This window comes from Dipodomys spectabilis, unplaced genomic scaffold (assembly GCF_019054845.1).
Source record: "Dipodomys spectabilis isolate Male_0828 unplaced genomic scaffold, ASM1905484v1 ptg000108l, whole genome shotgun sequence".
Taxonomy (NCBI): domain Eukaryota; kingdom Metazoa; phylum Chordata; class Mammalia; order Rodentia; family Heteromyidae; genus Dipodomys; species Dipodomys spectabilis.
The window spans coordinates 9,208,402-9,222,355 of record NW_024870785.1 but is presented as its reverse complement, the minus strand read 5'-3'; the positions used below and the strand labels follow the sequence as shown (position 1 = coordinate 9,222,355).

The 13,954-nt window shown below is 38.4% G+C and overlaps 1 protein-coding gene across 1 annotated transcript in view; it reads left to right on the top strand.

Annotated features, from left to right (window-relative positions):
- Cep152 (centrosomal protein 152) overlaps positions 1-13,954 on the top strand; it is a 66,787-nt gene that overhangs the window by 38,230 nt on the left and 14,603 nt on the right. The window contains exons 18-22 of the mRNA XM_042687846.1: positions 1,030-1,215; positions 2,515-2,796; positions 5,063-5,194; positions 7,965-8,615; positions 11,007-11,142. Coding sequence (XP_042543780.1) covers positions 1,030-1,215; positions 2,515-2,796; positions 5,063-5,194; positions 7,965-8,615; positions 11,007-11,142 — 1,387 coding nt within the window. The remainder of the gene's footprint in view (positions 1-1,029; positions 1,216-2,514; positions 2,797-5,062; positions 5,195-7,964; positions 8,616-11,006; positions 11,143-13,954) is intronic.

Sequence of the window (13,954 nt, the reverse complement as noted above, 5' to 3'; positions counted from 1 at the left end):
AATCTTGATAAACCAGTCAGAAGTGAAACACCTTTTTAGTTAGACTTTAATATTTTCTTAATGCTCCAGAGTTAGACAAAGATATACCAGTTTGTTAGAAAATGTCTGTCTCTCACAGTAACCTCCACCCCCAGCATAATATGAAGCCCAAAAATAAACTCAGGAACTTTTGGGTCACTTCTTGCAGAACATAGGATGTTTCTTTGTGGACAAGCGTTGATTAGGGATGTAGACTGCATACAGAATTACTGTGACAAATAGCATCAAGAATCTGAGCTTATTTTCATGTATCACATGTGCTGAAACAAGTTATTGAGTCAGGGCTGTTGGGCTCAAGTTTTTGTTTTTCTATTACTTGGGTTTTGAACTCAGGGTCTCACTCTCAATTAGTTTACTTGCTCGTACTTGGTTGACACTCTTATCCCTTGAGCAATGCCTCCAGCCCAGCTTTTTGCTGGTTACTTTGGAGATGGAGTCTCTAACTCCTCAGTAGCTGGGATTACAGATAGGCTACCAGTACCCATCACTAATTCTTTACATACACAGAACCCTTTATATTCTACAGTAATCAATGAAGGCATATGGATTTGTAGATGAGGCACGTACTCATTCATAATACTATTCATATATTTCATGTTAAATCTTATTTGTTCAATTGTAATACAAGCTAAGTAGATCTTCTCCCCTACCCCTGGTACAGGGTTTAAGTCTTAATACTTGGCTGGGCTTGCTTGCTTGGCTGGCATGCTATCACTTGAACCACACATCTACCCTGGCTTTTTGCCGGTTATTTTGGAGATGGAGTCTCATGAACTTTTTTCTCCTGGCCGGCTTAAAAATCACAATCCTTCAGATCTCAGCATCCTGAGTGGCTAGGATTACAGTGTGAGCCTCTGGCATCCGGCTTCTCGCCCCTCCCCCTTATCTAAACAATGTACAAGCTTAGATGTATTATTATTATTATTATTATTGGCTTAGAGGCTGTTAGTATTATTGTATAATAGTACTTACTTGAATTTTATTTCTAAGAGGCAATTATTGGAGGAAAAAGAAGAACAAGTAAGCAAATTGCAGTTGGAACTTGAAGAAAAGTACAAAGAAACTCTTTTGCTGGAAAAAAACAAGTGGATAAAAGAGCAAGAAGCTGGCATCAAGCAGCAGATTGACAGTGAAATGATGTTAGCCAAAGCACAGTGGGATAAAGAACGGAAAGAGGTGTGGGTTAAAATATCTTTCTTATCACCACGTTAAAAAAAAAGAACCATATTAACTGTGCAAGACAGTTCTTCCTAAGCAGACATAAAATGTTTAATTGGCAACTACCTACCCAGTCATCTGTGGTGTCTTTCAGAATTAGGTTATTAGCAACTTACAATGAACCTTCTCTTGACTCTTCATCCACATTCAGGATATAAGAGGGTTCTTTTTTTGGGTGGGAGGGGGGTGGCGTGAATACTGCTTTGGTTCAAAATGAAGCCATTATCAAATAGGCCAAGCTTAGTGCCAGTGGCTCATACCTGTAACCCTAGCTTCTCAGGAGGCTAACACTGGAGGATCGTGGTTCAGGGAAGTCCAGAGACTCGTATTTCTAGTTAACCCCCCAAAAGCCAAAACTGGAGTTTCAAGTGGTAGAGCAATAGAAGGAAGGGACAAATATCCAGGCCAAGTTCGAGTTCAAGCCTCCACACATACACAAAAATAGTTCATGTAATAGAGCAGGCTCTGAGGCATAAGCTTACTTTTTACCTAAGGAGTAAATGAGATTAGGAAATAATAATTCTTTCTTAGAAAGTTAAATATCAAATTATGATTTAAAAAACTGATTGAGAAATGAAAAAGATAAGCTCTCTTATTTAAACTAGATTTTCTATTGTTGTGAGTTTCATTAATCTAGTAGCTGTGGAGGTGGTTTGAGAACCATGAATACTCAAGGGGTGTTGAACAGAAACAAAAGCAAGTTTGCCTAGAAGCAGTCTTACCTAAGACTGGAAGCCTACACTCTTGAAAGTAAGAAAACCCCAAAGATGTTCTTCCAGTAATACTCCTCCTTGAATGAACTCTGCCCTGTAAATAAGAGTCCATTGTATTCAAGTCAGTAAAGTTATTTTTTTAGATCATTCCATTCTAGGATCATTAATGAGGTGACTCAGTGCCTGCGTTGTGGAAAGTGTGATACTCACAGCAAAACACAACTACCAATAGGTTTTGGTGGTTTTTGCTTTAATCATGCCATCTTCATGGTGGCATTATTAGCTCTTCTAGTTGGCTGTGCATTCACCAGAGACCTTATACAACACAATCAAATCTTCCCTGTGATTTTTTTTGTTCCATAGTTAAGGTCAAACAGACTTTCAGGTTGTGCTTGGGAATATGTTTTCATTGACTGCATTTCTAAATCTTATTGCTACAATGTCTAGTTTTCAAACACAGCTGTGGTTGCTTTTTGGCTAGCAAGTCTAGATTTTACTTTTCTCAAGTGTTTTTCTTCTCAGACGATTTTTCTTCTGAAAACAGATCAAACAAAACCTCATTCAACAGCTGGAAAAGGAGTGGCAGTCTAAGGTGGACCAAACTCTAAAGACACTGAGGAAGAAGACTTCAGACTGTGGCATCCAGACCGACCAGGCCACCACCCCTGATACCCTTTCCAAGGCTGAGATGGCAGTCTTGCTAGAGAAGCAGAAACAGAAGATCCAGCAAGACTTAGAACAACAGAAGGAAATAGCTATCAAGGGGGCTTTGAAGAAACTAGAAAGTGAACTAGAGCTTAAATACTACGAAAATATTACCAAACAGGTAATGAGAATGATTTTTCATACTAAAAATCATTGGGACTGTCCAGGAAACTTTTCAAATGCTACCCTGGAACTTCTTTGTTTATACTTAAAAAAATTTTTTTTTCTTTAATACCCTTTCTAGAAACCTGCCATGTTCCTAAAGTTTTTTTCTTTCATGAAACTGCTACCCTGGTAGCATCCCTGTATATTCTTTAGTTGTAAGTATTGTTCCTCTGAGATCAGAGTTAAAGATGGTCGTTTTATATCTGAATGAAGAAGAGTTTAGCTAAGAATCTTTGACATCCCATGTCTTGTCATGTTACAGACAGATACATAAACCTGTGTGAATAACCATTAAATACAATGGTGTTGAGATGCACAGTACAGTATCTGCAGGTGCACAAGTGAACTTGTAGTTCCTACCAGTTGCCAGAAAGCGGTGCCATTGCCTTCCCTTTAGAGTGCTCCCTAATCGGCTTACAACTGGGGTAGGTGACTTGAGTTCAAAGAAATGTCATACTAAGAAAAGCATATAGCTTGCCTTTCTAAATAGAATAAAGTGACTTGTCTGCTACATCTTAACTGTTAGTGATCCTTCAGTGGTTTTTAGTCCCAGGACTCCTTTATGTTTTGAGGAATGGAAAAGCTTTGTTGTGTAGATTATATCTATTCTCTGATGAAAAATGAATCTGTGGTTTTGTGAGTTTGTTTTGAAACCAAGAATATCCAAGCATACATTCTGTCGACTGTTAGAGCACAACTACATTGTTAATATAGCAGATAGTTTCTGGAGACTTGTGCTGTTCACACATGTAGTTGGTGTCTTATTTGACAATAGTCTGTCGTAACAACCACATTGACAAGGTTTCTATTACATATGTTGTTTTAGATGTGTTATTTACTATAAATTGAATGAGATGGTACCTAAAGTAAGGTACTTTCTTTAAAAATATACTCAATTTTTAAGAAATAATTAAAATTTGCGCTGGGTGCCGGTGGCTCACACCTGTAATCCTAGCTCAGGAGGCTGAGATCTGAGGATTACGGTTCAAAGCCAGCCTGGGCAGGAAGGTCTGTGAGACTCCAATAAACCACTAGAAAACTGGAAGTGGTGCTGTGGCTCAAGTGGTAGAGTGCTCGCCTTGAGCTGAAGAGCTGAGGGACAGCGCCGGAACCCAGAGTTCAAGCCCCACCACCAACAAAAAAAAAAAAATTACTTATGTACATTGTTTTGCCTGACTTTGTGGGGCATCTTTTAAAGTCTGGAAATAAAAGCCAAATACATTCATCTCAGGGACATCTTCAGCCAGTTAAAAAATCATTTTCGAAAATGTTTACTAAGTTAAAATGTTCTGTGTTTAAGGTACTGCTTTGGTATTTATGAAATTATGTATCTTGTGAATACAATTGTAGCATAATATAACAAAGTAGATGTTTCTCAATAACTTTTTACGAGGTATAAATTTCCATAGAAACCTTAGATGTAGCTCAGTAGACAAGCCTAAGACCCTGGGTTCAACCCCTAGAACCCCAGGAGCTAAAATAAGGTAATAATGATGTTTCTGTAGCATTTATATTTTTTCTGTGTATTTTTGACTCATTAGAATTTACAAGTACTGCTATTTAGTACTTTTGTAAGAAATAAAACCTGTTATATCAATTCTCTGTGTGTATTCATGTGTGTGTATATATATATATATATATATATATATATGTATACTTAAGAAAAGAGAATAAGAAAAAAATTTAATAAGTGGTCATCTTATAGTTGTTGACAGATTTATAATCAGCTCAAACCTTCAATTTTGGGTTAAACCAAGGGACCTCCTCCCTTATTTTGTAATAACTCATTCTTGACAGCCAGAAAACTGGCCAGATGTCAGACTCTAAACTCCAGTGGTATATGGATGCATGCGTATGTAGGCCATGAGGAGTGAGGGGGAGAGGGTGGGTCTAGTGATTGGCAGCAGCTGGCAAGAGCAGCCCTGTGGCCTGTCTTCTCATGTTTCTTCAAGAGCAATAGAATTTGTTGGAAGTGACAATCAGTACTTTGGAGGAAACTTTTAGTATTGTTCATCAAACGTTTAGAGATCCTACTTCCTGTTGTTGCATTTTCAAAGGACAGTATAGGAAGGAGGATTGAGTCTCTTTGAGATAAGATAGAGCACTTGAAGTCAGTGTAACTGTAGTGTAGGGAGACAGTGTAAGGAAAGTAGAGTGCAGGAATGTTGAGCAGCTATTTGCAATACCCTTCCTTATGTCTTTTCTCCTGCAACGTCCTACAGGTAGAAACAGCTGTGCAAAATGCTCGTCATCGGTGGCTAGAAGAACTGCCCGAGCTTGCAGAATATAAAGCCCACGTGAGAGCAGAACAGAAGAAGTGGGAAGAACAACAAGACATCTTGGTGGCCAAACGGGTAAGCACCATCCTGGAAAGAAACTAAAGCAGGTCTTCTCCTTGGCTTCTTCCCTTCCCTTTTCTGGGCATTTGCACTTATTTTCCTGCCTGGACTAGCTTTGAACCACAGTTGTCTGATATCAGTCTGAGCAGCTAGGATTCTGGGCAAGAGCCACCAATGTCTGGCTATTTTAGCATCTTAACCTTGATTTAGAAATTAATTCCCATTTTATCAAGAGGTAACTTTAGGTTGGTTTGATTAGAATGGGTATGCATCTATTTTTATGTAACCTGTTATTATTGTGTGTGTGTGCTTGAACTCAGGGCCTCACAACTCAGATTTTTTTTTTTTTTTTGGTCAGTCATGGGGCTTGGATTCTGGGCCTGGAAGCTGTCCCTCAGCTCTTCAGCCCTACCATTTGAGCCACAGCTGCTACTTCTGATTTTCTGGTGCTTTACTGGAGATAAGAGTTTCATAGACTTTCCTGCCCAGGCTGGCTTTGAACCACGATCCTCAGATCTCAGCCTTCTGAATAGCTAGGATTACAGGTTTGAACCACCAGCACCCAGCTCAGTCAGATTTCTTGCTCACTGTTTGCATTCTACCACTTGAGGCATGCCTCTAATCCAGCTGTTTTGCTGGTTAATTGGAGAGAGAGAATCTATTAGACTTGTCTGCGCTGAGTGGCTTCAAATCATTATTTTCCAGGTCTGAGGGTTTGTGAGCCACCAATGCTGGCACTATAATGTTTCTCATGAGTAAAGGTTTTTCTGTGCTATGTCAGCATTTTCTCTTTGGTAAATAGCCAACTATCCTTTCCAGAAACTTCATATTCCTTAAAAGGAAAACTCCACTGTTATAACCGCATGTACTCTCTTAAAACTGAATTTCTTGGTCTAAATACTCTAATTAAAGTGCCAGCAAACTGAAAATGACTTTGAAAGTTGACCTAGTAATTCTAATATTTAGAAAAATGAAAGGACTAGACATTTTTTAGTGTTCTAGAAAAACAATTATATAGTCCATCCTCAACACTTAATAGACTATTAGATAACTCAGAGTTGAGTCACAGAAATATAATTGTTTCCAATTTAGTCCAACATAGAATTCAGAGATGGTCTTATCTATGAGTTAAAAACTTAATAGATTCTTTTAGAGTAAGAACATAATAAAGTCTTATGATAGATTATACTAAAATTTTAGGTTTTCCCGTTCTACAATAAAATAGGATGAAGAATTTAAACATTTTTTTTTTGTTTTGTTTTTTTGGTCGGCCGTGGGGCTTGAACTCTGGGCCTGGGCGCTGTCCTTCAGCTCTTCAGCTCAAGGTGAGCGCTCTACCACTTGAGCTACAGCGCCACTTCCGGTTTTCTGGTGGTTTATTGGAGATAGGAGTCTCATGGTCTCTCCTGCCTAGGCTGGCTTTGAACCTCGATCCTCAGATCTCAGCCTCCTGAGTAGCTAGGATTACAGGCGTGAGCCACCAGCGCCCGACTAGAATTTAAACATTTTTAAATGAAAGGCTTAGTCGGGTGCCTCACCCCTGTAATCCTAGCTACTCAGGAAGCTGAGATCTGAGGATCTCGGTTCAAAGGCAGCCTGGGCAAGAAAGTCTGTGAGACTCTTACCTCCAATAAACCACTAGAAAACTGAAAGAGTCTCTATGGCTCAAGTGGTAGAACTCTTGACTTGAGCTGAAGAGCTGATGGACAGAACCCAGACCTAGAGTTCAAGCCCCATGGCTGACAAAAAATAAAATAAAAGGCTGGGTGCTGGTGGCTTGCACATGTAATCCCCTATTAGTCAGGGGACCAAGATCTGAGGATTCCTGCTTGAAGCCACCTCTGGCAGGAAACTCTGTGAAACTCTTATCTCTAAATCAAAAAATTGGAAGTAGAGCTTTGGCTCAAATGGTAGAGCACCAACTATGAGTGCAAAAGCTAAGGAACAGTGCTTAGGCCCAGAGTTGAAGCCCCAGTACTAGCACAAAAATGCCAAAAGGAATAGATTTTAATTAATTACATGTAAAACTTATACAAATATGACTATTTAAATGTATATGCCATTTCAATTTCTAGTTCACCATTAAAAGGGTGTTTCTTTGTTTTGTATATAACATAGGATATAAAAAATTAGGTGATTTAAAATGGAGATGATTCTTAATTCTAATGTAAGTATATTTTTGGAATGACATTGAGTGTAAATTTTTTTTACTTTTGTTGTTGTTGGTGGTGGTGGTGTGGTGGTCATGGGGCTTGAACTTAGGGCCTGGGCGCTGTTTGTGAGCTCTACTACTTTGGGCCACAGTGCCACTTCCTGTTTTCTGGTGGTTAATTGGAGATGAGTCTCTTGGACCTTACTAGCAGGGCTGGCTTTGAACTGCAATCCTCACAGATTTCAGCTTCTTGAGTAGCTAGGACTACAGGTATCAGCCACCAGCATCTGGCTCCCTTTACTTTTTTTTTTTTTTTTTTTTTGGGTCCGGTCGTGGGGTCTGAACTCTGGGCCTGGGCGCTGTCCCTCAGCTCTTCAGCTCAAGGCTAGCGCTCTACCACTTGAGCCACAGAACCACTTCCAGCTTTTTTCTTTTTGCTTATGTGGTGCTGAGGAATCGAACCCAGGGTCTCAGGCATGCAAGGCAAGTGCTCTTCCACTGAGCCACCTTCCCAGCCCCCTCCCTTTACTTTTGATTTTAAGTTCCTCATAAGGTTAACCCAGATAGTTACTTAATTTTGTTAATGAGGAGAATCATAAAGACTTTTGAAATGGGTGATGTTGTGCCTTTTAGCTCTCCTTAGCTCTGTCTGAAGCAAAAGAGAAATGGAAAAGCGAGCTTGAAGATATGAAGAAAACCATGATGCCAGCGAAGGAATTGGAAGAGAAGATCCAATCTCTGCAGAAGGAACTAGAGTTAAAGAACGAGGAAGTCCCTGTGGTTATCAGGACCGAACTGGCTAAGGCCTGGAATGAATGGAACCGGAAGAAGCAAGAAGAAATCCAGAGAATTCAAGAACAGAATGAGCAAGATTACCGACAGTTTTTAGATGATCATCGCAGTAAGATCAGTGAGGTGCTTGCGGCAGCTAAAGAAGACTTTGTGAAACAAAAAGCGGAACTGCTTCTTCAGAAGGAGGCAGAATTACAGGCATGTCTGGACCAGAGCCGCAGAGAATGTGCGGTGCAGGAAGCGAGACAATCCCAGCTGGAAATGCATCGATTCGAGGAAGACATCCTAACTCTGCTGGACTTTCTCTTAAGGCACATGCAAAAGGAGGACGTTTGTGGTCCAGAGGACTCACAGCTCTTAGAAATCATGTCGACTTGTTCTTCAAAATGGCTGTCTATGCAATATTGTGAGAAACTGAAAGAGTGCATGCAGAAGGGCCTTCAAGAGACACTCTCCTTGCTCAGGGAAAACGCCAACCCACTGTTGGAGAAGGTAGGTGCCCATGAGGGAAAAAAGCTTGGGATCACCAAGAGTGGTTGGAGGAGCTGCTCACGGTATTTTCTATGGTATCTTCTCCTTTCTTAACCATTTTATAGATTAGGAGATGTAAGATTGAGATCTTTTTGTGTGCTTTTTTTTTTTTTTTAAACTAATGGTTTAAAAAACCTTTTGTAACACATCTAGAAGTTAGCGTTTGTTTGTTTTTTTAAATTTTGCCAACAATTCAACAGCTTTATAGTGCTACAAATGTGAGTTAGAACATTTAGCCTCTACACAAGAACTTTTACCCTCTAGATGTCTTAAGCCTAAACTGTGTATACACACACACATATATACATATATATGTATACACAGGTGTGTACAATTAATTTTCTGTCTTGGGATTCAACTGGTCTTTCTTACCTAATGACAGTCTGTGATAGAGTACTTTAAAACATATATAAATTTAAAATTGCTTTTTTTTGTTTCAGTCTGTAGGAGGCAAAGGCATGTTATTCCACCAACGACCCAGTAATCTTTTTACAGGACTTAAAATTGTACAAGCAGTGTAAGATCATCTTATGACTTAAGTGGTTCACAAGTCTGTGGAGACAGAATCACATAATCTGGATAAGAATTTAGACATTTACTGTGTTTGTTGGGAGGGTCAGATCTCATTCCTGAAAAAAAAGATGATTTTGAAATGCCTGATGTGGCATTTGTCATAGGAATAATACTTGATCTTCTGCTGCTTTTTGAGACAGTTGAGCTCAGCACTTGGGAGGTAAATCAGTGATGATAAATTTGCAAAACAGGGGCCATAGATACGAAGAAACAGATTTATAATCTATTAAATTAGTAGTATTACTAAATCTGTAGTAGTTAGAATTGTGTATAGAATTGTTAATAGAGCAAAATTGAGCCCTCATTAACATTAATTGAGATGATCAGAAATTTTCAAAAGTGGAGAGGATAGAATGAATGAAGAAGGCAGTTTCTAATAAAATGGAAATAATCAAAATATAATACATCAGTTCAGGGTGCATGACAGAAAGCAAGTATCAATCTAGACAAAATTTGCAAGCAAATTAAATATATACCGTGTTGTTTTTAACTTTAAAAGATAAAACCAGAAAAAAGTTGCAACTATATTTGTTAACTTCTCTTCTCTACAATGTGAGTGGAAAATGGAAATAATTTCCTGTCTTTGTGCTTAGTTTTCATTACTCCTTTTAACCTCATGTTCATGGCCTTTTGATTGCATAGAACTTGTCCTTTTTCTGTACTTCCTGACTTGACTTGCTTCTGTGGGATATCATAGATAATTTTGACACTCTGTAAATAAATTTCTCAATGGTAGCTTCTAGAATCAAGCATATATTATGTGTTGTAAGTAGTTAAACAATGTGTTATTATCAGTGTCATATTTTCTGTTTGAGATTTTAATTATCTAAAATCTGAAACTGTTGCCTTAAAAATCAGAGAATTTATAAGCTATATTGCCTGTAACAGGGACTGAAATACACATGTTAAATGGTCTTGTGTAAAATGTTCAACTTGGCTAAATCTAGAATTTTTTTTATTGTGAAAATACTGTACAGACGGGTTGTAATTACATGGGCAAGATAATGAGTACATTTCTTATCAAGCATTGTAGCCTCCTCCTTTGTTTCCCCTTCCCATCCCTTCCCATCCTCCCCCCCGCCCCCCTGCCCCAAATCTGTCATTTTTTATCCATTGAGAGTCCAGTAGCATGTTAAAGTACTCAAACATAAAACTTCCATATACATTTAAAATAATTTACTGTTATTTTCAGTTTGTAGGAGGCAAAAGATTGACCTTATAGTTGATAATGATTTTCACCACTGCAGTGAAAATATTCTGAAATTTTCAAGAATAGTTCTGATTGTATAGTTTGTCCTGTGCTTTGACCATATAAGCCTTCATTGAAACTCTCGCCATTATGAATATAGATTATTTACATCTTTTTTGTTTCATTTCTTGGAGCTCATTTTGATAAACGTCATTTTATATGATCATATGCACATAGTTGAGCCTTGTGATCTTCTCCTAAGAATATCCTCCTTTCAAAGGATAATTTTTACTACTTAATATAAGCTCAATTTTTTTTTTTTTTATTGTGAAGGTACCATACAGAGGGGTTACAATTACATGGGCAAGATAATGAGTACATTTCTTATGAAGGATTGTTGGCTTCTCCTTTGTTTCCCCTTCCCATCCCTTCCCATTCCTCTCCCCCGCATTATTTACATTTGCTTATAGTTTAGGCAACATTGTTTGCAGGCATTGATTTCTTGTATTTTTTCCTACTAGCATTTTAAATGAAAATTTGCATAGAGATTTTTTTCCCTAGGCATTAAGTATGAAGACAATTTATTTCAGAGAAACATGGTGAAGATCTCTGAAGATCCTTCCAGCTGGGCCACTGCCAGAGGAGACCCTGGAGTGCCAGCCCTCATCCCTGCTCCCACTTCTGGAGACCACACTCAGCCCCTGGCCTTGCAGGAAGCAGAAGCTGGTAATTGATTTGGTTTCTGCTAGTCTTCATAATATCTCTAATCACCATTCTGAAGGGTCATTTGGAGGACAAAGGCAAAGATGTGAAGAGTATTCTTTTTTTTTTTTTTTTTTTTTTTGAGTCCGGTTGTGGGGGCCTGAACTCTGGGCCTGGGCGCTGTCCCTCAGCTCTTCAGCTCAAGGCTAGCGCTCTACCACTTGAGCCACAGTGCCACTTCCGGCTTTTTGCTTATGTGGTGCTGAGGAATCGAACCCAGGGCCTCAGGCATGCAAGGCAAGCGCTCTACCACTGAGCCACCTTCCCAGCCCATCTTTTTGATGGTATTTGTAGTTTGAATTCAGGGTCTATGTGCTTGCTAGGCAGGCATCCTACCACGTGAACCCTGCCGCCAGCTCTTTTTCCTTAAGTTACAGGGTTTTGTGCGTTTGCCTTGGAGTCTGATCCTGCTACCTCTACGTCCTGAAAAGCTGGGATCCTAGGCATGTGCCACCATGTTTAGTTGAAGATGTGAAGTTTTCTGAATGAACAAATGTGTATTTTATTGACTTAAATTTCATTGTATATTTAGGAGTTATTGCTGATTTAGACTTACCTTCCTTTCATCAATAATTCTTACTAAGAGAATAGGGGAGAGGTTTCTGTTTTGTTTTGTTTTGGTGCCATACCTAGAACTCAGGAACTTGTGTTCGCATTCAGCTTGCTTCCTCCTCATGGCTGGCTCTGTACCATGTGAGCCCTATCTCCAGTCTGATACCTTGCTGGTTAATTGGAGATGGAATTTGACAGACTTTACTGCCTGGGCTAGCTTTGAACCACAATCCTCATATCTCAGCCTCTTGAGTAGATAGGATTTTAAGTGTGAGCCACAGTGCCTAGCAATAGTGAGAATTTTAATAGAGCAGTCATGTCTACATAAGACAATTGCCAAATAATGGAGATTTTTTTTTTCATTCAAAGCACAGTCATTTATTTAACAATTATGTTCTAATTAGCATAAATTAGCATAGCAAGGGTTTTCATAGATACATTTTATATTTATATTTATATATGTTTATATATAAATGTTTATATATATATGTTTATATTTATATATGTTTATATTTAGTCTTCCTCTTTACCCTACTTAGTCGTCTTTCGCCCTTGCTCCTTCTCATTCCCACTTATCTCTGTCCCTAGAAAGTCCCTCTTTTACACATATCATCATCATCATCATTTTGAGTCTTTAATTCCACAAATGAATGAGAAGATGCAGTATTTGGCTTTTTAAGCTTATCTTGCTCAATCTGATGGTCTCGATGTATCCATTCTTTGCAAATGACATAATCTCATTTTCTTTATAGCTGAGTAATATTCCATGGTGAATGGACAGATGATGGGATGGATAGGTAGCTGGGTGGATGGATGGATAGATATTGCTCATCTATTCATCGGTTGTTGGGTACCTCAGCTGTTCCTACAGTTTGACTATTGGGAACAGAGCTGCAAGTAAGCATGGATGTGCAAGTACCTCTGTGGTGTATTGACTTAGACTCCTTCACATATATTCCTAAGAGTAATATGATGAGGTCATAAGATAGGTCTATATTTAGTCTTTTGAAGAACCTCCATACTGATTTTGATGGTGTCAACCATGTATTAGCTATTTTTATTTGTGAGTTTTATGGCAGGGTCAGTATTTCTAAATCTCTTCTACTACACACTAGAGTAAAAGGCACGTAGTTTGTATTACTTGACCATTGGATGAATTATTAGTTTACCTTTTCCCTAGCGACTTAAATTTATCACTATTGAAAATGATTTTTGTACTGTATTACAGCCCCTTGTGTTCAGAGTTCACTCAGGAATATATAGGGCTTATGGTCACTGAAATTTCTGCCTTCTTCACACAAATACAACCAATTTCTGCTGTTTGTTGTTCCCACTATGACCTGGAAAAACCCAGCAATTACCAGGGCAAATCATGCATACTTAGTTGAATGTTTCTAGTTCAGGCAGCATTATCCTAATCTTAGATAATACTTGCTGTCCTCATAGGCCAATCACTGATTGCTTTTCTCATTGTTCACAGATCCTTTTCCTGTACTCCTGGGTTCTAGGTGACTAAGAATATCTTCTTGACAATTAGGTGGAGGAACTACTACCTACTGTGCTTCTTTTAAATATGTTTGGGATGGCTTGAGAATTACATTTTAATGTGCAAAATGAATAGAAACAAGTTTTAGATGTTATTTGGCTCTGGGAAGGCCTGTGAAAGAAATTAAGTCTTATGAAAAGATTGATTTTGGCTGAAGACAAAACATACTGTAAAATGATTTTTTTTCCTTCAGTCTTTTCTTCTTAAATACAGTAATAAGTAAGGATTAGTCCTTACTTACAGAGAGAATTAAATCCAAGTAAAGTCCTTTATAGTGCTCCTTCCCAGATGTGCTACTGTTGACGGTTTAGTCTTCTTTCCTATTATTTTTAAATAATTGTAAACCCTATTTCTGCAATATTGGATACATGCAAAGCATATGGGTATTATACAGGTAGGTTATAAGGCCCAGCAGCCAGGAACCCACCACTGGACTGAAGAAATAGATTATTACCAATCGTAGTGACCACAGTTCCATCTCTACAGCTTCCCCCAACCCGAGGTAACAAATACTCTGGATCAGTGACTTCTCATTGATATTTTTAGATATTGGTTTCTTAGTCTGTGTCAGTTTATATTGCTACTTTACTATTTATATTTATAATCAGAATTTACCTTTGGTATTATTTCTTGTTATTTAACTTTTGCAAATTGTATATATTACTAATGACAATGTTG